Source organism: Protomyctophum bolini (assembly GCF_963924005.1).
Source record: "Protomyctophum bolini genome assembly, chromosome: 3".
Lineage (NCBI taxonomy): Eukaryota > Metazoa > Chordata > Actinopteri > Myctophiformes > Myctophidae > Protomyctophum > Protomyctophum bolini.
In genome coordinates, this window is record NC_137864.1 from 15,714,075 (window position 1) to 15,738,738 (window position 24,664).

General features: G+C 43.3%; 3 protein-coding genes across 3 annotated transcripts in view; 1 reads left to right on the top strand and 2 right to left on the bottom strand.

The window, feature by feature from the left end:
* Positions 1-4,586, top strand: part of slit2 (slit homolog 2) — a gene marked incomplete at its 5' end in the record, with an annotated part of 46,378 nt that extends 41,792 nt beyond the window's left edge. Inside the window, 3 exon segments of the mRNA XM_080758917.1 lie at positions 134-458; positions 1,124-1,338; positions 2,365-4,586. Of these exon segments, the coding sequence (XP_080615043.1) occupies positions 134-458; positions 1,124-1,338; positions 2,365-2,639 (815 nt within the window). The 3' untranslated portion in view covers positions 2,640-4,586.
* A 6,169-nt stretch (positions 4,587-10,755) lies between these two features.
* LOC308312317 (intelectin-like) lies at positions 10,756-13,799 on the bottom strand (the record flags this gene model as incomplete). Its single annotated transcript, XM_080758918.1, has 6 exons — positions 10,756-10,965; positions 11,187-11,290; positions 11,781-11,898; positions 12,015-12,173; positions 12,551-12,667; positions 13,794-13,799. The coding sequence occupies 6 exons, from the start codon at positions 13,797-13,799 to the stop codon at positions 10,843-10,845; spliced, it is 627 nt and encodes a 208-aa protein (XP_080615044.1). The 3' UTR covers positions 10,756-10,842.
* Positions 13,800-20,806: 7,007 nt separating this feature from the next.
* On the bottom strand, positions 20,807-22,201 carry LOC308312318 (D(1) dopamine receptor-like; the record flags this gene model as incomplete). The annotated part of the gene is made up of 2 exons (XM_080758919.1): positions 21,497-22,201; positions 20,807-21,379 (listed from the first exon to the last, which is right to left on the bottom strand). Exons 1-2 carry the CDS (start codon positions 22,040-22,042, stop codon positions 20,807-20,809), a joined length of 1,119 nt encoding a protein of 372 aa, XP_080615045.1. The 5' UTR covers positions 22,043-22,201.
* Between the last annotated feature and the right edge of the window lie 2,463 nt (positions 22,202-24,664).

A 24,664-nucleotide genomic window follows, 5' to 3' on the forward strand; every position in this document is an offset into this window, starting at 1 on the left:
TCACCCCAAAAATGCCTGTATTACACATAATTGGAAATATAGTCACTGGGGTTTGGCTATCCTTAACGTCCACATGTGCCACCTCCTCCTCCTCCTCCTCCTCCTCCTCCTCCTCCTCCTCCTCCTCCTCTAGGCATGCCAGAGCGCGGCTCCATGTCCGGCGGTGCCGCCCTGCAGCACAGCTCCGGCGGCCGTAACGGCACCAGCTTCCACGGCTGCCTGCGTAACGTCTACATCAACGGTCAGCTGCAGGACTTAGGGGAGGCGGTGGGCTCTGGGTCTGGACAGGGCACCTCCTCCGGAGTGGAGCCGGGCTGCCAGCCCTGCCAGAGAAGGGAAGCCTGCGTCCAGGGCGACTGCCACCCCACGGGGCACAGCGGCTTCACCTGCACCTGCCACCCCGGGTGGAGCGGGACGCAGTGCGACCAGCAGGTCAACAACCCCTGCGATGGCAACAAGTGAGTGTGTGGTGTTGAATGAGGCTGTGCGCTCCAGTTGTCTGGTTAGATGAGCACGCCCGTGCGTTCGTGCGTGCGTGCGTGCGTGCATGCCTGCGTCCGCCTGTGTGTCTGTGTTTAGAGATGGGATGATTGTGCTACACAGTCCTCAGTCCTTTAAAAATGTTCATAGAACTTCGTACACAATAAGGGGAAAAAATTATGTTGTTAATTTAACTGTGTTGTTAGAGTTGTGAAATCCGTTTTGAAATCATGAAGTGGCCAAATGAAATGATTGATCCATTACTTTACATCTAAAACCTAAGTGTATACTTGATACATTGTAAACATTTTCAGTAACTTGAAACAAATAGCGGTAGGTTATCTGCAGTGAGCAACACATTAACTCTAACCTCCACCATGTCTTGTAGGTTATCTGCAGTGAGCAACACATTAACTCTAACCTCCACCATGTCTTGTAGGTTATCTGCAGTGAGCAACACATTAACTCTAACCTCCACCATGTCTTGTAGGTTATCTGCAGTGAGCAACACATTAACTCTAACCTCCACCATGTCTTGTAGGTTATCTGCAGTGAGCAACACATTAACTCTAACCTCCACCATGTCTTGTAGGTTATCTGCAGTGAGCAACACATTAACTGTAACCTCCACCATGTCTTGTAGGTGCATCCACGGCACCTGCATGCCCATTAACTCCTACTCGTATTCGTGCCGCTGCCAGCCGGGCTTTGCCGGCGTGCTCTGTGATGAGCAGGACCAGGAGGCCGTGAACCCGTGCAGCCTCGCCCGCTGTAAGCATGGCAAGTGTAGACTGTCGGGTCTGGGCAAGGCCTACTGCGAGTGCACCAGTGGATACACAGGAGAGGCCTGTGACAAAGGTGAGAGACGGAGTCATGGCGAGCGCGTGTGCGTGTGTGTGTGCGTGTGTGTGTGTGTGTGTGTGTGTGTGTGTGTGTGTGTGCGCACTTTAGCCCCCCCTTTCCCTCCCCCATCTTCAGACTAATGTCTATGTGTGTGTGTGTGTGTGTGTGTGTGTGTGTGTGCGTGCGTGCGTGCGTGCGTGCGTGCGTGCGTGCGTGCGTGCGTGTGCATGTCTAACAGTGTTCAGTGTCTCTGCATTAACGCTTCTTCTAACTCGTTGCCTTTCAACTCAGCATCTTCTGAGCTTCCTCTGAGCCCCGCCGGGGTCACACAGGTGAGACTGTCCGCTCACTTCTCATCTCTCTTTCCCCACCACTGTCCTTCAGTCCATTACAAAATATAATAATAATAATAATAACAATAACCTCCTCCACCGCCGACGGCTTTTCGCGTCGTGTTCTTTTGAAGCCACACCACATGCTCCTTCCCCTGCTGCTCAGCTTCCGTCTCCTCACAGCTTTACACAGCATCTCCTTTGTTGGTTCATATTCTCTCTCTCTCTCTCTCTCTCTCTCTCTCTCTCTCTCTCTCTCTCCAGTCCATCAATCTATCCATACACGACCCCGTCCACCATCCATCCCAGAAACAAAATGCAGTGCTAGCACAAACTCAAGCTTGTAGAGCTGCTATTTGTTTCAGGACACCGTCGTATGACGGAGCGGGTTTGTTTAGTTTTAGGGTTTTTTTTCTCCATACTTTGTTTTTGTCAGGTGCGGGAATCAAAAAGGTCAGAGTAAGTAGGCCTATTGTGTAATAAAAACTCAACAAAAGATACAGGAAATAAACAGCCTTTTGTCTGTAATTTCAGTTAGTTTTAGTTAGTTTTGTAAACACAATTCAGTTAGTTATTTTTATCATAGTTTTTATTTAGTTTGTGTTCACTTTTTAACTTTTAATTAAATTTTTTGGGTTATTTGGCTAGCCTTAGGGGACTATAATAACACACACTGACTCAAGCCTCTCTCCTCTCCGTGTGCGTGCAGAGGTGGCCTGCCGAGGGGAACGGGTCCGAGATGTCTACCAGAGACAGCAAGGCTACGCGGCGTGCCAAACCCAGGAGAAGGTCTCCCGCCTAGAGTGCCGGGGCAGCTGCCAGGGGGGCCGGGCCGGGGCCGGGGGGCCGCAGGGCGCCTGCTGCACCCCGCTCCGCAGCAAGCGCAGGAAATACACCTTCCAGTGCACCGACGGCTCCTCCTTTGTCCAGGAAGTGGAGAAGGTGGTCAAGTGCGGCTGTACAAAGTGTCCCTCCTCATCGTAAATGTTAAAAAAACAAACAAAAAAAACAAAAACAAACAGACAGCGCCCGCGAGTAGAGAGAGTTCAAAGCTCTCCGAGTGTGTTTTGTGTTTCCTGCCCCCACCCCCCCCCCCCCCCCCCTCCACCCCATGCCCCTTTACTTTGACCCCCGTCCAAGCCCCCACCCCTCCACCCCATGGCCCTTTACTTTGCCCTTTGACCCCGTCCAAGCCCACCAGACCGTCTGATTCCTGATCCTTCCTGAGAAACACTCTCTCCCCGCTGAGTCATCCCCCATGTTTTTGTAAAAACATAGAAAAAAAGAAGAAAAAAAAGGTCAAAAACAGAAGAAACAGCTATTAAAAAAAAAAAAAGTTCCTTTTCCTGTCAGTGCTGGACTGATGATCAATGCTTCCTCAGTGGGGATGTTGAATTATATTGTAAAGTACACAAAAGAAGAAAAAAAAACTGACTTATTTTTTATTATGAAGTGGAGACAAAAGACAAAAAAAACAACAAGAGTTTACTTTTTTCCTTCCATCTGCTTATGTTGGCCTCAACGATGACTCAAACAGTACGCCACCGTTGTTCTATTTTATTCTTTTTCCATGGAGGACTGACGACGACGACGACGACAGGTCTCCTAAACGGATGAACTCTTCCTGTGTAGACTACCTGCTTCCTCCTGCCCCGCGCGTTCTGTCCTGTGTTTTTAGGAGTTCCCCTGACTGACAGTAATAGCACAGACTCACCAGTAGGGGGTGCTGCAGGGATGGGGCAGCAGTTATAACCTCTGTTCATCCACTGACACGAGTGAAGCCACACGCACGCAGTCACCCCGCGGCCTCCCAGCCGTGACGCGCCTCGCCATGAACCCTCTGAGACTGTGTGCAGACATGTGCACGAGCGTGCACACAAACAAACACCCACAGACCTGTACATAGACTACATACAGTACACACCCCGTGATACTCAGCTACTGAGCGCTGCACGCACGCACGCAAATACACGCGCGCATGCACGCACGCACACACACACACACACACACACACACACACACACACACACACACACACACACACACACACACACACAACCACAACCACAACCGAATGCACATGCTCACCTGTGGAAGAGGAGTCGTACTCATTTAGATAGTAGCTGCCGGGTTCATTACAACACCACTTCCTGATTATCTGCCCATGATGTCCATTCATAAATGACAAGTATTTATTGTATCATAAATACCTGTACTTATTCAGTAGGTCCCCGCATTTATCGATCTGATTCTTTTAATATATATTAATTTATATTTGTCCTCTTATTTTTGTATTAAAGACATAATCAGTTGAGATAGGTGAACTAACATGATGGTGTTCTTTATTTTTGTTTAAAAACAGAAGTCGTTGGGTTTTTTTTTTTGACCACTGAAAAACTGTTGTGTTTGCCAGAAAACGTAGTTGCATTTTAATCTGCAAATGTGACGTGAAGACATTGTATATTTTTGTCGCGTTTCCTGAAAGTTTGTACTGTGCCATTATGATGAGAAGGTCTTTATATTAGAGTATACATGTATAGATAATTTCCCTACCTATGTATTTCACACAGAAATCATGTGAGTAGCAATGACCCTAGAGGATGCTTAGAACTGTTTTTACCTTTTTAACAAATTTATGCTTAAAGAATACTGTGACTTTTTCTAAATGAAACTACTTTGTTAGCCCCTTGGTCTCCGATGTTAACATGTTGCTGCTAAGTTTTTGTACCGTAGACTGGGATCCTGATCTGTATATGTTCTATAGAACTTCCTGCCCCTACTGTAAGGGGGTGCCTTGTGTAACAGATAAATATGTCCCCCCAACTTTCCCCCATGTGCGTTGTGCTTTATCCCCCCCTTCCCCGCCCCCATCTTCAGACTAATGTCAGTTCCCTGACTGATGTTTGTTTATTAAACACAATATTTACCTCATTCTTTTTACATTTGCCTTTTTTAATATCTCACCAACAGCAGTCGTATATTCACATATAATCTTAATTGATTGATTGATTGATTGATTTAATACGTTATTAACAGTTTGTGGAAAAAAGTACAGTCCAATACAGTATACACGGTCTACTAAGAGGATTTAAAACCCAAGAAAGCCTGTGGCTTGTTTCCATTGGGGTCCTTCATATTCAATTCATAGGAAACAGACACAGTAATTGCAAACTCTCCCCACAATAATATAAAATATTTTGATAGTTAATGTTTATAGAAGAAATTAGGTACACAATATATTGTACCTTATTGAAAACTGCTGTAGGCTATGTTTGTGCTCATCACCTCTTTAAGTTAGGGGGTAAAATTAATGGTATAGTAGGCTATATACTGTAGTCTATATCAGTACCCCTTTTTCTCATTTATTTATGTTCAAATGACATCTCATTTCTCCAACAGTTTACACACCTAAATGGCTGTGTTTTGTCATATTTCCATTAACACCACTCTAGGTGACAGCCAACAGCTGCCAGATAACACAGACTTGCATGACTGTAATTGAGATATATGGAGTATATGGATAGGTCCTTTGATAATTATGCTCTTTTCATTCTTTCATTCTTTTCATTCTCCACAGGAAAAAATAAACCAGGCTCTGGTGAAAGGAGACAATGCGCATTCAGCAGCAAAACGTGGTCTACTCTTTGTTGTATAGCTCAATAGCGACATCTGCAGGTAAAACAAGTCTGTGAGGCTAGACATTTCAGATTTGTTCTGATATGATTGAAAATATTACATTTGTCTTGATTGCTCACATTATGCATAGATATAACACTACCTTTTCTGGTTATGATACTTGTTACCTGTCTGATAAGGTGTAATAAATACAAATGGCAAGAAGAACTCAGAGGGAAAGGCCTTGTGTAGCCCTGGTCCAGTGCTTACAGCGAGTCTCTCTCTCTGACAGAGAGACTCGCTGAAAGCACTGGACCAGGGCTAGGCCTTGTGCAGGTCAAGGTGGTAGCAGCCTATACTGCACCTTATACCATGTGGAGTATAAACACTCAAAAGAATCTAATCAGATATTACACAGTGTGTGTGTGTGTGTGTGTGTGTGTGTGTGTGTGTGTGTGTGTGTGTGTGTGTGTGTGTGTGTGTGTGTGTGTCTGTCTGCATCAGGCACAGTATATATATATATATCACAGTATAATAGATTGTATAGGCCATAGACATGGTATAGGGCGGCTACCTGACTCTATGAAGTGTAGCACTGCCCCTTTAAGGGTCGTGCATAAAAGGGGTGGCCAGGGTTGTGGCCTGCTGTTTGGCCAGAAGCCTGATTTGAGTGTTTGTTGGGGACCTGGCTGGAGGCATGAGGTGTACAGCAGCATAAGAAAACCTGATACATTATCCTCTGTATTTCCAGAGCCTCCAGGTCCTTTCCTGGTTTAACCACATTGAGTATATTGACTGGGTATGTTTTGGTATTTTGTTGTATTTTAGTAGTTTTTCTATATTTTGTATAATGTAATGAATTTGTATTGAGGGGTAACGAGGTGTATTATGTTATCTATTGTAGGAGGACAACTAAACCTACAACCTTTCACTATTTTCCCCACCGTGTCATGTTGTATTTGAGACTGGGTTTTGTCAGATTGTTTGTTGGGCCATGTGCCATAGTGGTGTTGAGGACATAGGTGTATATAGGGCTATTTTGTTTGTAAATGCATCAAAGATGTGATTATAATCCATTTCTAATGGATAAAGTCTTGGCCTAGCCCTACAAGCAGAACCCAATGCTACTGAAGTTTCTGACATTTTTGAGACCCAGATAGCATGGGGTCCTATTCCACCTCCACCCTGCCACCAGGTACGCACACATAAATAAACGTAAATACCTTCGGATACGTCCTTCTGTGCTCTTTGAGGGCTTTTGTTCGTTTGAGGGATTCTGAATGTGTGAACTACTGTGTGAAGTACCTATAAATACCGCTGCGAATATCTCCTGTGGCGCGGAAGTGTTTTTTATCTTTGTTTGACCGATTTGGTCGCTTTGATTCTTCTCTTCCTTCCTTGTTTATTGACACCTCATTGTACCGCCTATCTGGCTAGCTAGTGGCTATAGCTATGACAGAGCAGATCAGAGTCAGGAACGTAGCCATGCACAAGCCAACCGCACATCGGGAGGCGGTACAATAAACGGTAAATAAACAAGAAGAATCAAAGCGACCAAATCGGTCAAACAAACTACTTAACGGCTTCTGTGGCACAGGAGAATTCGCAGCGGTATGTATAGGTACTTATAGTTGACACATTCAGAATAACTCAAACGAAAAGAACCGTCAAACGACACAGACACGACGTATCCGACGATATTTATGTCCGCGTTCTATCATTTCAATATGAAAACACAGATACGCACAGGGACCCTACGTAAAGTGACATCCAAATTTCAGAAAAGCTTTACGGAGAGTTCCGAGAGGGGCTAGCCTTGGCCTAGAAGAGAGGTCATTTTGCCTAGAAGAGGTCATCAGGTGGTCCCCAAACTGCTTAGTGTTTCAACCCTCAACCACTACACGCTCCAGTTGGCGGGTCAGCAGTGATTGGCCAAATCACTGCCCCTCTCATCCAGGCTTCCAGCTATAGACAAATACACAGAGGGGCGCCCGGGGCGCAGCCATCGCTGAGATGCAACCAACACAAGCCACAGCATCAACCACACCCAGCCAACAGGGAAGGTGGTGTCCTGCCGGTCAGGTGCAGCCAACCAGCACCGACCACACCCCAGCAACCGCTGCGCCCATGGCCACCCCCCTGTGGACCCGCCCATTGTCCTTTCTCTCACGCCAGAGCCAACAGGAGGCTCTCTGTGCCTTGTGTGTTCTTGTGGGATAGCAGGCACTGAGGTCTCTAGGATTATGGTTCAGTTTCCACACCTGAGCAGACAACCGTGGCCGTGTTCTGCTGTCGGCCAGCATCGTTTCCGGGTTTATAGACAGCTGCATGGATGGAAATTAAGCTCCACCCATGAGGCTGACTGCCTCGGGGCCAGTGTTTCCGGGAATCTGGCCGTCGCGGCATTCAGCCGCGTGGGTGGAGCTTCATTTCCATCCACCAGCTGTCTAAAAGACACAGAAAACGGCTGCACCTGTCTGTTTGGCAACAGCTGTTTTCCTCCTACCTAGGGTCCACCTACGTCTCACCATACTGTTCGTCTGTGTGGTGTGCACTGCATGCATCCGTCCTTGTCCACACTTGGCCTTACTCTGGTGTTTTTATGAGTCAAGGCAGCTTTCTCTCCCTTCTCTTCTCTGCATTCATTATAATATTGCATGGTTTGGATTTTGTTTGCTATATGATTACTTTAATGACTTTTTTTTTTACTTTATTTGCTTTTGGTTTTGTGTATTATATATTGTATATTGTTATATTTTCCTATATCAGCTGCCATTGGGATTAGTCCCACTTTTAGGATCATGATTTCCCAGATATAATAACCCCTCTTCCCTTCTTTAACCTGAGTATATTTTTCTACAGGTTGAATAAAATAAACATGACACTTGTTACATCAGCCTTCATTCTGAACCCGTACCAAATTGAAGAACTTTACCTTGTCCAGTTACATTGTCCAGCACAGATTTATGGTTAATGTATTTGGAGCATTTGTGAGGCCGGTGTAGTCATTTCATAATGTAGCCCTGCTACAGAAGTTACAAGGAAAAGTCCCTGGGGGTCTTCACTGATAAGTGGTGCAATTAAGTGGGTCAAAACTAGATAAAAACGCCATTATCTAAACAGTAATATAGCCTTTATGTCGTCTGTCTGGTTTATCACAAGTTAATCCAAGTTGGATTGGTTTGGAAAATACCATGCATAGCATATGTCATGGGTATAAAGCAGTGACATGATACTGACATATTGACCATGATACTGACTATCTGACTATCATTTCAGTATCATGGTGTAATAATCAAATGGACAGTACCAGTGTAATGTCAAATCAGATTTTTGGAAATCTATATTTTATAAATCATATGCACAACGCTTTATTATGGATTGCACCACAGTTCTAGGAAAGCCCTGCTGTGATTGGCCAGTAGTCGCTGTGACAGTTCTCGTTTTGGCAACTATGCCTAAACCTAGCCGCAATTTCCAACACTAGTTTTTTTTTTTTTTTTCAATAATAGATGAATCTAGAGTTGCAATAACCTCCATTGACAGCCCACTGATCCAAATAGACATTTCTGATCTGCTTGTATTAAACGACGTTGAACTCACCAACATGCAGCTGTCGTAGCCTGTAGGGCAAGCTTGAATTATCCTCTTTCTATCTGCAAAGTGTTTGTTTCATGAACACCGACCGTAGACATGTTATGAGCTAAGTAAGGCTGTGTTTTGTTTGGCTCACTTTCTACCTTACTTACTTATACTCAAAGCTTATGGTGCATGTCTCTCTCAACCTGCTCCACAGTATACAGTACACAAGCCATGGTGATGAGTGATGACCCCAGACCCCCAACCAAGCTCAGCTTCTTCTCAGCCCTAAGTCCCTGACCACTGAATGCTACATACAGTATATGTGCAGTACTAAACATCCAAGGCTGAGTGAGAAGATGGCAGCCAAGAGAATGGGCCTGGTCAGTGCCATTGATACTGGGAGGAAAGTAGTGGCCAGCTAGTCAGATGTGTGGAGGATGGAGATGACTGGAGACGCCACTTGAGGGCTCCTCATGAACTCAAGAGAGAGCCGGAGGCTCTATCTCTCTATCCATGGGTTCCAGAGTTTGATCACTTACACAACTGAAGTCAAGTAGAAAACGGCTCAAGGTAGGAACTTTGTATTTAGCTTCTTCGCTGCTGCTTGTGTTGTATGTTGTGTGCATTTTAGTGTGGTTCAAGCGGTTCAAGCTGTACTATTACTGTCATTTTGGGACCCAATGACTGGGTGGCAATGAAACATGTTCAGTAACTGTTTCTGGCCAGGGCTGTACTGGCCACAGGTCATACCGGGCATATTCCCGGTGGGCCGAGACCGTAGGGGGCCGCCATGATTTATTTTTGACAGGCAGGCAGGCCAATAGGCGCCAGGCCACCAGGAAAGGTCCGGGCGTGCTGCCATTCTGCCAGTGCCATCATGATAATTTCACTGTACCTGTATCAGTGAGTGACAAATAAACCCTCTACAAAGGGTTGTGTAGTTGTCTGTTGGTTTGTATCATATGTTGTTCTGTAAAAGTGGTGGTATTAGGGCTTGTTTGTGTGTGCCTTGACGGAGCGGGCGGTAGAGTTTCTGCTATCTGCAGCACGCTGGTTGTGGTGGGCCGGTCTGGGCCAAATTCACGTGAAAATGACCGGGCCGAATTTTTGTCCCAGTCCAACCCTGTTTCTGGCTCTCGAATTGAATGCTGATGTGAATCTATACAGTTTGTATGTTGTGTTGTATCCACCATTGATTGAAGGTGTCAGTTGTAACAGGGAACAGTACAGTATGATCTTGATCTTGATCTTGAAGTGATCTCTTGATCACTTCAATAATCCTGAGTCAATTTGCCATTTCCTTGTGGTTCGATCGAGCTAGAAGTTTTGGGCTTTATAACAGCCATCAATTCCGTATGATAATTTTCAATTGAACACTGTTATGATACTAATAGTATGATTATCATACTATCATAGTATGTTATGTGTGTTGTGGCTGCTGAGTTTCGGTGTGAGTTGTGACAGGGTGGCTGTATTGGTTCATGACTGGCATGGTGGTGGCAAAGAATGTCTCTATGTAGTCTCTCTCTCTCTCTCTCTCTCTCTCTCTCTCTCTCTCTCTCTCTCTCTCTCTCTCTATATATATATATATATATATATATATATATATATATATATATATATATATACATACACACACACACACACACACACACACACACACACACACACACACACACACACACACACACACACACACACACACACACACACACACACACACACACAGATGAAGCAACTAGTCTTAAGTTTTACCACTTTACAAGTTTACATCGTTTAAGTAGTCTACTCTCCTACCTGACCATACCCTGGTGTGGCCAGGAATAGACCATTTACAATTGATTATAAACCATACTTTATTATAAATAAACAATAGCACAGATAGCAACATTGGGTAGTGATATATCTGCACTATTATTTTTATTAGTATTATATGTCGGTGTTCATACAACATTATGGAACTTAGCGATAGAAGAGAAGGACAGCAACCTCACACCTCAGACACCTCCTTAGAAGCTTTCCACGCTGTATCGTGTCTCCAATCAAAAGCAGGGAAGTCACCACACTGTTCGGGATTGGCCTCAGCGAAGTATCCACCTCCTCCAATACAATACTGCAAACAAACGCATTATAAAACACACTGGATCATTATTCCAGCAACACCATCCAACCCAGTGAAGTCACCACACTGATTGGGTGCCTGATTTTCTATTTACGTTGGACATTCGGATACGGCAGGACACACACACACACACACACACACACACACACACACACCACCTGTACAGTGCTTATTTATTTAACTACCACATATTTTTAATAATCAGGACTTACATGTTCAGTGTGGCATCCAGTAGGCTTCATCCCAGAGCAGATAGCCATGGCTGCCCTTTCATGATTTATTGCTCTAAATGTGATGAAGTCTGGTTCAAACTCCACTGTAAAGATAAAGTATGTATTGATATTTCATAATATTTATCTACAGTCATCTAAACTTGTATCACAATGTCATGACAACAGTAAACTGTTTTTGAACCCATGTGGAAACTGGAATACTGAGGTTACAGAGAGTAGACGTGCAGGATCAGGATCGGGAACGAGTACATCAGAGGGGCAGTATTATGTCGGATGTTTGGGAGATAAAGCCAGAGAGGCCAGACTGAGATGGTTTGGACACGTACAGAGGGGGGATGGGGAGTATATCGGGAGGAAGACCAAAGAGAAGATTTATGGATGTAGTGAAAGAGGACATGAAGTTACAGTAGTTGGTGTGAGAGAAGAGGAGGCAGAGGACAGGGTGAGATGGAGATGCAGTCATGCAGATGATTCGCTGTGGTGACCCCTGAAGGGAAAAGCCCAAAGGAAAAGAAGATTATCCATGTTAAATGTTCCAAAGACATTTCTTCATTCTATTCTCTTGCTCCTTACTTCTTGGGTTTGGTCCATACAAGGATTTAGTTGTCTCTTTGTCTCCAAAGTCATATAGAATCGGAATAGAAGGCCCTTTGTCGCTGCATGACCCTACATTGTATCTCACAGGGTAATTCTGTGGGACACATGCAAAAATACACTAGAATTATACAGTAAATCTTAAATGATGCATTTATTATTTAGTGGCCAGGCTGCTCATTTAATTATTTATTCATTCATTCAGTGCTTGACCTTAAAGAGCTGATGGAGGTTCCCACCATACAGAGTGAAGAAGCGTCTCTCTGTGTGGTAGCGGAGGATGGAGGCCAGGTTCCAGTGTTCTAGTGGAGAGTTGTTGGGGACATGCCATACAGACATGTCCTCTGCCACTATGTCATAGTAGCCGGGATTCTGGATGGAGAAAGATATAAAATTTCAAGTTACCGTAGTGCACTGCTTCACAAACACTTTTGTGGGTCGCGAACACATTTTCTTGTTTCCTACCATTTTTATTTTATTATAATCTCAAAAATCAAAGGAACTTATTTTTTCCAAAGTAATTTCATGAATGAAAAATCAAAGAAAGTTGAAAAAGTTGAAAATGTAAACAATCTTCTTTTAAGAAGTGGAGAAAAGTTTGGGTCACTAGTTTGGGTCCCGGGCAAACATCTACCGGTAATATCTAATTCTCCTTCTGGGTAACGGGCTAAAACGTTTGGGAACCACATATGCTACTAGTGACTACAGTAGCATGCTTACTACTGTATAGTGTTTATTCTTGAATATACCTTGAAATCATCAGAGGTGGCTCCCTCTACTGTTCCAAAAGTGTTTCTGTTGGCCCAGTTGCCATCTCCATCTGGTATGTTGGGGTTGTTGCCCAGGGTGTAGGCTACGTATGTGTCCTGCAGGTGGAGACATTGTCATCCTGGAGAAGACCCCTTCCATTACCATTGAAACTAGAAATGTGTGCTCCTCAGAACCAGATCCCTGCCAGGCCAGGTTGCCTACCCAGAGCAGTGTTGCAACTTGCAAAACTGTTATAGTGCCACCATGAGGCCGATTTAAAATGTATCGTGGCAGTTCACAGCAATGTGATGCTATTTATGATTATGACATTTTGTGGGAATCGGGCACAGATTTGGAAGCTATCGTAGCCAATTAAGAATGGAATAGAAAAATTGTTCTTGATCACATTTCTAGTGCAGAGAAATGTTTACTGATTTCATGAGGTTTGGAAAAAGTAGGCTACTTGCATGTTTTACTTACTTAAAGGTATCAATACTGCAATATAGAAATACTCTGTACAAGTAAAAGTCCGGAATTCATAATGTACTTGAGTAAAACTGCAAAGGTATTGGCATCAAAATTGTACTTAAAGTACCAAAAGTAAAAGTATTCATTATGTAGGTATTCATTGCTGGATAAATTTTGTTCCAACATGGACAGAAACATTGGAGAAAAATAATCCAGTAGACATGGCGAATGTGTAGGCTGGGTATGTTGTGACCTTTTCTTTAGGGGTGCTATCCCCTCCTATAAACAGGCTGTTTATAGGAGGTGAGCCCCTCCTATAAACAGGCTGTTTATAGGAGGTGCTCACCTCCTATAAACAGCTATGGTGTAGATTCTGTCTGAACACAAACATTAAATGCCATTGACAATGAATGGTGAATTTACGTCATATGTGTCTCAGCAAATCGGCTGTCGTTATGTCGGTGAAAACCCTTGGCCAATAAAAGACCACCATTCTTGGTGACGTAACTAAGTTATGTTTCAAGGTTGGTATGGTCAATAATTGATCAGAGCCCTTCACACGGGTGTGAAGGGAACAATAACACTTCAAACACAGTGCATTTGCTGTCGAGATCGATTGTTCCCATATAAGCCAACACAAGGTGTTGCATCTTGTCACATAGATAGCTTGTAGACGTGTTCCTTTTGGCGACACCGGCGTACTGCAGACGTGCAGAGTATACATTAGCTGTCCTAGACATTCTTCTACTTGTACATAAGTCCATTCAAACATACATCCATGCACTCAACACGGAATGGCCATCACAAACCGCACCTCACTTGCTTGCAGTTTTAGGTCATCTCTATTCTAGACTATTCTCATGTCAGTCCCCTGAACAGTGTTTGTGCCAAGTTTAGTGCGGATTGGAGCAATGGTTGGGCTATGGCCCTTTGGGGCCCCTGGGGGCTACATGTGGTCCCTGGTGCGGCTATTGTCATGGCAGACACCCAACAGTATTTGTGGTAAGTTTGATGCTGATGAACCTTTTGCGTGATACTGTCTCGTGTCGCGTTATTGTTCGCCACAGTCGCCTTACCGAAGGAATACTTCAACCGGATTATCACACGCCACCCAGCCTGCACACACTACCTGTCTGTCAAACCAGACGAGGGTCCAGTACTTAGAGTTTACAACAGGGAATGCCTTCTCTGAAAAAGAAGAAAAGAATCAAACAAATCATACGTTATGTTTGTGCAGGCTCACGAGGCTGCGTGTGTGCGTGTGAGTAGAAGAGAAGACAAAGCTCTGAGCACGGAGTTATTTCACCAGAGGAAGAACATGAAACATTTGAGACACATGAGACACCCGGCGCCCCAAAGTGATCATCAGCAGAGGGAAACGATACATCATCTTTGTGGAAAACACAAAAACGTCTTGTGTGTTTGTGGAATACACAGAACCATGTACACAGTAAAGTCAAGTCATGTACAGTATTTGTCTAATTCACATACCTTACTTTGTAGATGTTCTTACATTGAGGCAAACAGTGGTGGAAAGTAACTAAGTACATTTACTTAAGTACTGTCTGTACTTACTGTATGAGGTATTTGTACTTTACCTGAGTATTTCCAATTTCCAAGTTCTACTCCACTACATCTCAGATCCAAATATTGTGCTTTTACTTCACTACATTTATTTGAAAACGTTAGTTACTTTAAAGACCTATATACTTTCTATACTTTTGGTACTTAAAGTACCGTACATTTCAATGCTAATACTTTTGCACTTTTACTTACGTACATTTTGAATTCCAGACTTTTACTTTTTTTTCTATATTGCAGTAAAATATTTGAGCACTTTTTCCACCACTGGAGACAAACAACAAAACCATGTAAGCACATGACTATGAGTTCACAATGAGGTGTTGTGGGAGTCTCCACTGTTGTTCTGCCAATACTCATTACTCCGCGATGATTTACTCTACTCAAGTGGTCCAAGTGGGTGAAAGCGCCATTATCTACACGGCAATTAAAAAAACATAATTTAATAGTGTCAGAATCGATGTCCCTCATGTCAGCTGAATTGGGGCTACTAGCAGTTCCAACAGTGACCGGCTGACCTCTGGCTGTCACAGCCCTCTATAGCAGTTCCAGCAGTGACCGGCTGACCGCTGGCTGTCACAGCCCTCCCCTCCCTATCAGATCTGGGCCCTTCATTGAATCATACAGGCTTAATTTGCTTAAACCCCTCTATAATTCACTAACATTTGAATCCCCCTGTCCTGATATGGTTCATTTTGATGGGTTTTCTTTGTCTCCACAAGGCCGAAGGCATGGGGAGAGTATGTTTTGTACTTTGTCCTGTATCCATCCGTTGCCAGCTAATAGTTATAGCGCCACCATGAGACCGACTTTTGCAAAACACATTTATTTATATTTTTACAATGGTTTATATGTGTTTTATTGCTGATTGTTTGATATTTTTTGTACCTCTGAATTGTAGGTCTTGTCTTGTTTATGGTTATTACCCCTTGTTCTTTGGTCAACGAGGGAGTTGTTTTTAAATGTGCTTTATAAATACATTTGAGATGATTTGATTTGATGGGTGAATGAAAGCTTGAAGACTTCTTGAACCTGGACAATGGGGTGAGCTACTCAGTGACCACTTGTGCCCTGCAGGGTGTCATGCTAGAGGAGAGCACTCCCATCAAGACAGGCCACTTTAGGATGAAACCTAATTACCTACCTAGCCTCGTGAGCCAGTCTCTCTTCACTGAAATTGACTACATTCTCCTGTCCTAGTAGAAGTATTGAATGACATTGAAACATAACCTACTGGGTGATAATAAGGGCATATATTGGTTAAAATATGGTTGAATATTTAACCACGAAATGTAGTGTACGGACAAAAACATTGTTTTGTGTAGTTGATGGTCATTCATTTTCTGTTGACAAGGTTTGTTCATACTGTAGGGGGAGCTGTGGGGAAAAGAACATGTTAGCAATAGTTCCAGGAGGTACCAGGAAGTGAGGCGACTGGGAGTTACATTTTAGGCATCAAAAGGAGGGTTTGGTGGCGGTGACTCTTTTAAGGCAATACTAAACCAGAATCGGAACTAGAACAAGTGCCCTGTGTCTCCACCAGGACAGGTCAGGTTGTAGCCTCCTGGTGGCCTTATAATAAGCCAATGTGAAAAGGGTGCCATTTCTTCTTAGGCCTTGGATGATAATTGGATGATTTGAGGCATTTTGTTCCAAAAATGTGTTTTGCAAAAAAATCCACCTGTTGGTTGCGCTATAACAGGCCAATGTGAAAAGGGTGGGATATATTCCTCAGCCTGTCTAACTGTGCTATGACCTTGTAGATCTGCTAATTTTCAATAGCTAAAGTATAACCTAATGCTTAAAACACCAAAAGGGTTTCCCGCCCAAAATGGGTTGCTCTGAATCAATTCAGAGCTTTTGGACAAAGGGGAACCCTCTGGCCTCCTGACTTTAAGGTTGGTTGAAATATACTTTTTCCCCTTTTTGAGCAATGCATTGCTTTTTTATTTTCTGACTTATTTTCTGACATTGGACTACTTGATTTTTGGAAAATAGAAGATCTACAAATATTGGTTTGATTACTTTTGGATTACTTTTTGGGAACTTTATTCATTGGAGACATTTAAAGGACCATCATGTTTGAACATTTAATTTGTATTTTGAAACCTAATGATTCAATTGAATTGAATTATTGTTTTGTTTGATCAAGTTTAAATCAGATGAAAAAGTAACAGCTTTGTGTTTTCATTTTGGTCTGCAATACAGTCTAGAGTTGCAATACCCTCCATTGACATTGAACTATGCTCTTTCAATCTGCAAAGCATTTGTTTCATAAAAACCCACCACTAGTGTTGCAAATTGCTGCTAGTTACAGTATAAATTATTAGGTACAGGACCTTTATTTCTTTTAGTTCTTTAATATAACTCATACATACATACAATTTTATGGTTCTGATTGTTATAGCTAACGTGCATGCTTGTTATTTCCATCAATATGCCTGTGTAGGCCTATATATGGCTATGGTTCATGGTATAATTCAGTCAGTGTCGAAACTAGGCTTTATCAGCCATGGCCGGTTTTCTGGTGAAAATCGGTTCCGTAATTTGGACCATTTGTCACGGTTCTAACCGTTCTATACGTTACTTTAGCCAAATATGTATATCTACAATCTGACTGCAGCAGCATCACATGTGCTGCAGTGCCGAATGTGAAAGAAAACTTTCATATCAGCATTCAGCAATTACGATTGCAACATCTGGTTGCAGATTGTCTCTCACATCAAAAAAAGCAGATCTACTACAAGCTCACAACAGTTTTCGCTGAAACACTTTTGCAAAAGGATTTTGAAAATTATTTGAGCTTTGATTTAAAGTGGCTCACTTATAGGCTACACTAACACAAACAAAACTAAAAATATGCACCAGCACCACACACTTGCACAAACAAAGCCAAATGCAACATCTTATTTCTCCATCTCTCTTCATGATGTTTATCTCCCTCTCTGCTCTGCTGCTCTGAGTTCCATGACCCATCTATTTTTAGTTTGTTGTTGGGACATTGTGGGAGTAGCGGTGGCAGGTTTTTCAGTGGTGGCTGGCACTAATAATTAACTGCTTCATTCAGCAGCAGCAATTAGAACTGGCAACCCATTTGGTGTGCACCACTGCTCCGACTAGTGGTGACAGCCTGCCTGCCTCCTCTGGAAATATTCATGTTAAGATGTTAACATGTCTCATTTCAGGAATCAAATGGATGTGACTGTAACAATGCAGTTGCTCTCTTCCTTACCCCTCCCTTTTCCGTGCACTCTCCCTTTTCCTCATATTCAAATACACTATACTTATCCTCAAGTTGTATAGCAGATTAGCAGTACCCTTTTCACCAACCTCTCTCTCTCCCCAGCCACTACTTTCAGCCCCTACTTTCGTCTTAATCATGTTTGGCATTGCTTATATAAATCGTTCTAATTAAGTTGTACTGGCTCCAGAGTCAGCCTTAATGGCTCCAGTCAGCCCCACAAATGCAAACACATAGACATTCTGTTGTTTACTCAAACCCCCCCCCCCCCCCCCCCCCCTTAAATTAACACTTAAGGATTTTCCTGTGTATATCCATCTGTAATATCACTGACATGAAAGACCCCCCCTCCCCCTGGGTTCTATAGATTATTGAGAATACAATGTAGGGATATAACTACTGTAGCATTACCAAAGGACCGAAAGGGGATTATAACGTCTTACTGGATAATATCAGTTCGGATTAGAGGGAACAGCGCTGCTTTACTCAACAATAATGTGTACATACATTCCCAAACTCAAGTGTAACACGCAATTTATACTTCGTTGCACAATTGACACGTTTAAGTTGCTGTAAATGCCTTGCGTGGCTAATGGCATGTAAAAAACAGATGCATAATGAACATAAATTATACATCCACAAAGTAACATACATTTAAAAAGATGAGCAAAATATCTTTACCCAAACCTGCAGGACATTATTGAGTTTATACCAACACTGTGGCGTGATTCTCAGATCAGTACTTACTTTTCTATTTATCAAGCGCTCCCATAAGATCAGGTCACTCGCCTCAAGCACACAAATTGATTAACAGTTCCTTCTGCATCTATGTCTGTACTGTCTGTAGACTTAAGGCCTTAATAGTTTTCCTGGTCAGGGGAGAAACACAGTAATGGTGTGAAGTCATTTGGGTGAGGATTGAATCAAGACATAAAATATGGGCAGTCTTGTCAATATTTATAGTTGTAAGCATTTTTAATAATTCCTGAGAGAAAGCATCTCATTTCTCTGTACTAAAATATTAGATACAGATGGTGTACAGCATTTACATATGGTATAAAGCAGTGGTTCTCAAACTTTTTCATGTGAAGGACCCCCAAATTCCAATGTACATGGCCACAACCCCCTTCTTAAAAGAATATTGACCCTGTGAGAGACTATTTTTGTTGTTACACATGTTCTAATTTATTCCCAACGTTTCACAATTCTTCAAGATTTTTTCCAAATGTTTCGAGCAGATCTATAAGTTGGTAGAGTGCTACTTTTGAATAGCTCAAGAATAAAATAGGATTAAAGTGGTTAAATATATAGATATGTTGTCTGGGATTTGGGGATATTCTAATTGTGATACAGTGGTGGACACCGCAATGAAGTAATTCACTTGAATACTGTACATTTTTAAGTAATTCTGTACTTGACACTCCACTGTATCTCAAAGACAAATATTATACGTTTGATTCCAGTTATATATATCTAGGAAAGTGGTCAAGTAAGCAAGTAATTTCTTAATTTTAATGGGTAACCAAATGTGGTGAGTAAATTAACTCACATGTAATGTAAGTTACTAGGACCATATGTTTATTTTATTTTATTCATTTGACATTTGTTTTATTAATCCTCTTTGGCATTGTGACTATTTTTACATACAGTGGGATAGGCCCCCAGCACATGTGGGTGGTATGTAGGTTAAAAGCCCATTACACAATGAACGCCATAAGGCTGTCGACTCCAAACCACATGTACTTCTCCTTTGGTAAGCACAGTTACAGTACAGTACATTACGTACAATGTCTGTGTGCTTCACAGACCTCAATAATTAATGGACACATTGATGCGTTTTATCACTTGGAGATGACATTGGATATACTGCTGATTGTATTAGTAAAAATGTGTAATTGTATGCAAATGACAAACTTGTTCACATTTTCATTTTAGACCCACAGGACACAAAACACGCACAGCCCTGTCGCATCTTTACTCGGACGATTCATTTTGACCGATTGATCTCATTTAATCATTTAACAATTATATGATATGATATGATATACAGTATTTTGTATACAGTGTAGCACTTTTCATGACCAAGTGATAAAACTGTGTAAAATGGAACAAATATAGTATTACGTTGTAGGGAAGATTTACACCACTATAGGTCCATTAAGGCCCACATCCATTAGGATTATAGTCTTACATATTTATCATCTCGGTAAACAAAAATGCATTATTATTATTGATGACTCTGTGACCAGATGTGGTGACGGAAATAGCAGGGGGAAAGAAATCCTCGTCTCCCTCCCTCCTTTTCACCTGCTGTGGTTTGTTTCAGTCATAGATTTGAGGCACAGGGACACAGAACACTCACAGCACAGGCAAAATATGGGATTTGTGAAACTGCATGCCTTGAACTATTCTTCGACCCCAGTAATGCATCAACCTCATTACCACTAGTCTGACCAGACAGCACTAGTCCACGACACCACCATTTTTGTTGGCTAGGGTAAGCATACCGGAAAGAAGAACTGTTGTTTCTCACACTGGCATGCACAAAATCAGGCCGGGGCATCTTCCACATGAACTCCTACACAAATTATTAATGTTTTATTTTTTTTCTTCCCAGGAGGTGCAGGGAGAAATGAGGGCCTATATAGGGCGTTCAAAGATGAGGCGCTCAAAAAGAAAGGGACGGCCAGTGCAGTTATATAATCCCATTCCGCCGAAAAACCTGACTAATCCTAAATGATGTTATCATCTCTATTATAATAATGCTTTTGGAATGGATTTCGGAATGAAGAGTTAAAAAGTAATCCATAGAGCTCGAAATAAAAGTAATTAAGGCCCTAGCATGCAGTGTTTTGTTATTTCAGTTTTTTATATATCCGTTCCATCCATGCAGACCCTGCCTGCTGAATCTCTTGTGCTTTCCCCCCTCAATAATGAGGTTACATCCTTGATGTGTTCCGTTTGTTCATGATACAGGTAACTCTGTCTGCTTGTCTGTGCCAGTCCCGTTAGCTTTGTCCAATGTGTCCATCATCACCTGATCTCTGCTGTTGTTATAAAACAAAGAGACTGTGATTGTTCCACTGCTGCCCCTGCTCCCTCTGGTGTTGACACAGCAAGCCACGCCACTGGGATCCGTGTGCAGTGAGCCGTTGTGATGTTTATCGTTGCTTGCCACCGCGGCCCCCCCCTCCGCAGCCGCGCCGCTCACCCAGCGCCCCCCCTTGCCCCCCCTACGGCAGCCCAGCAGGCGCAGGAAGGCGTCGCGGAAGTCCGCGTTGAACGCGTAAATGATGGGGTTGAGCGAGGAGTTGCTCCAGCCGAACCACATGAAAATGTCGAAGGTCGTCTCGCTGACGCAGTGGGGTCCGGCGGCGCGTTGCGCGTCGTCGGGCGACTCCTCGCCGGGACAGAACGGCAGGGCGCAGTTGAGCACGAAGAAAGGGAACCAGCAGAACACGAACACACCCATGATGATGCTCAGGGTCTTTAAAACTTTTGTCTCTTTCCTGATGGAGACTTTCAGAGCGCGGTGGGACTGCGGGGTGGGGTGGGGGTAGGAGTGTGGGTGAGAATGAGAGCGATGTCGAGGATGATGATGTTGATTATTTGCATTGAGTTGTGGTGGTGGGGACAGGTCATCGGGGGAGCGTGCCGATGCGTCCGAGCCCGAGCGGCATTTCTGTGCGTGTTCCGCGGCGCGCTCCAGGGACGAGATCCTCCGGATCTGCAGCTGGGCTATCCCGTAGATCCGCGTGTACGTGACGATCATGATCGCCACGGGAATGTAGAAGCTGACCAGGGAGGAGGAGATGGCGTACGTTCGACTCAGTCTCGTATCACAGTTCACGAGCAGCAGCAGCAGGTCGCCATCATCATTATCGAGTGTCAGGTTATTATTGTGATGACCCGTCAGGTCTCGTATGATGTCCGCCCGCCGGTGCCAGTTGAGCTGCACGGGGACAAAGGAGATGACCACGGACACCGTCCACGTCACGGCGATCATGATCGCGGCCACCCTCCGGTTCATGCTCCTCTCGTAGCTGAAGGGGCTCGAGATGGCCCAGTAGCGGTCGACGCTGATCATGCACAGGTTCAGGATGGACGCCGTGGAGCACATGATGTCGCACGCCACCCAGGTGTTGCAGAACGCGCCGAACGGCCAGAAGCCGGCGACCTCCGTCACGGCCCGCCACGGCATCACCAGCACGGCGACGAGCAGGTCCGACAGGGCGAGGGACACGATGAAGATGTTGGTCACCTTGTGCCGCAGGTGCCTGTACCTGAATACGGCCACGCACACCGTCAGGTTGCCGAGTAGCGTCCAGACAATGAGCAGGCTGAGGATGGACCCTATGAGAGCGCGTGTCGCCGAGTGCTCCTCGATTCCACTCCCTGCAGAGATGGTCGTGTTATTATTCATTGCCCGCTCTTTTGTACGGCCATCATCTCAAAACTAGAGGCGTAAACTTAAGCATTCCATTCATTATTATCAACAAAACAAAAAAAGAGGCAAGCTCCCAGTCGTGCGTAAAATCGGTGGCCAATAATGTGTCGCCTGGGCGGCCATGCATGCAGATCTCGCGTCGCTGTGCGTGTTGTGTCGTCCTGTGGTTAAACTAATCTGTGATGCTCTTCTGAGCGAACAGCTGTTCACTGGAGTCTGGAGACCACGTGCTGCACCAGCAGCTGGTCCACTGCTGCCAAAGAACAGCTCCGAGGCTCTCTAGTCTCTCACAACCATCTGGGGAAAGAAAGAGGTTGGTGATGATGATATATAGATAGTTCAAATCAAGTTGATTGACAATCCACGTCAAATCAGGTCATATTTTGTTCGTAAATTGTGATTGCAGATTGCATCCAATTGGATTCTGAGAGTTGAGTTATTTTACGGAGTAAATTGCTAGACTGGACGCGTTTCGAAAAACGCAGCAGTGTGCACTATGCAGGGACCTTTTATACATCATTGAAACGAGGAAAAAACGCATCACAAATGAAAGAATAGCTAGGCTTTTAACCGAGTTTGTGCGAGATTGGGTTCCAGCTGCATCCAATTAATTAATCAGTGTCACGAAGATATCCCATGATTCTCATTCTGTGTTCTGTTATGCACAGTGTCAGACTAAAGCTTGTACCCTACTGTATTCGGATTAATCGACAGAAATAAAAGGAGTTAGCTCTCTAAGCTCTTTTAGGAAACACACAGATATAGGCCACAGGTCCCAGCTGATACCAATTGTATCCAATAATCCAATCAGGAGAAGCCCCACAAGAACATCCTTCAATTTGATAGAGTTCCAGTTAAAACTTTTTTTTTTTTTAATCTCTTCCCATTTCAAATGTTTGTACAGTTCTCTCATGAATGGATAAAATGCGTATCCCAATTACCTGATTTTTTTTGTTTTAACTGAAATACAAGAGTCTATAGCAATTATTATAATTAAATATACAGTAGATATCTTTTATTATTATTATTTACAAAGGATTATTGTTATTATTATTATTTATTAAGGAGCCTATACAGCTCCTTGAAAAAACTGAATATTGTGCAAAAGTTCATTTTCATCAGTAAAATAATTTAAAAAATGAAACTTTATATAGATTCTCAATTCATTGTGCATAAAGTGAAGTATTTAAAACTTTTTTTGTTTTAATCTCGATGATTATGCCATACAGTTCATAATATTAGAATATTACAAAAAAATAAAGAAATGTCAAGTCAATACTTGGTCTGGGCTACTGGGCTACATTTCATCAATGTGTTGAGGTGTTATGGAAGCCCAGGTTTGCTTTGATAACAGCCGTAAATTCATTTGTTGCGGCCGTTGCATTTACTATGAAAACCTGCATCTCCCGTTAGTTAGTTAGTCACCCACGCCTCCATATATGGTCAAGCCTGTCACATCATGTCTCCATATATGGTCACGCCTCGTGACATCATGCCTCTATGTAGGTCATGCTTTGTGTCATCTTGTGACATGATCCTGGAGACCCTTAGATCTCCATATCTGCATATGGAGCCTGCCAGCAACTCTACATCTGACCTCAAACCCTTAAATCTCCATATACATATGTATAGCTTGTATGTTTATTAAATAGGTTCTATGTTTTATGTTCCACTGCAAGTAACTGTGGAGAAACAATCTTTATGTATGCAAGTACATGGAGAAAATGACAAATTAAGTGATTCTGATTCTGATGCTGACCTGTTCTGACATTCCATATGTTGACCCTCCCCCACCCGTCCTTTCTGTCCTGACATTCTATATGTTGATCCTCCCCCACCCGTCCTTCATGTTCTGACAGTCCATATGATTTGATATTGATCTGACCTCATCAAACCCTGTACACTCAAGACACACTCCATATATGGCCAGTACAGAATTCATTCCATATTATGTTGATCTGACCCCCCATGCCAAAGCGCCAGCACTCGCCCAGCAGTCTGCCGTCACGGGCAAGGTCGCTTCTAGCCCTCAGGGCGTCTTACTGGTATTGTTGAGTCTTAATGTCTCACACCTTCCTCTTGACAATACAATCTATAGGTCAGGTGCCTGATCAGTTAAACACAGTAAACCCATGGCCAGTACATCTATTACTAGTAGTTTTGGCTCTGTGGGCAGGAGCCAAATCCAACTGGAAAGGAAAGTCATCATCTCCACAAAGCTTGTCAACATACTAAAGCACAAAGTGCTCTAAAATATCCTGATAGATGGCTGTGTTGACTTCAGTGTGAAGCTTTCACTGTCAGTTCACTTTTTGAACTATATTACAGAAGAAAATTATCTTTTGCACAATATTCAATTTTTTTGAGGAGCTATAG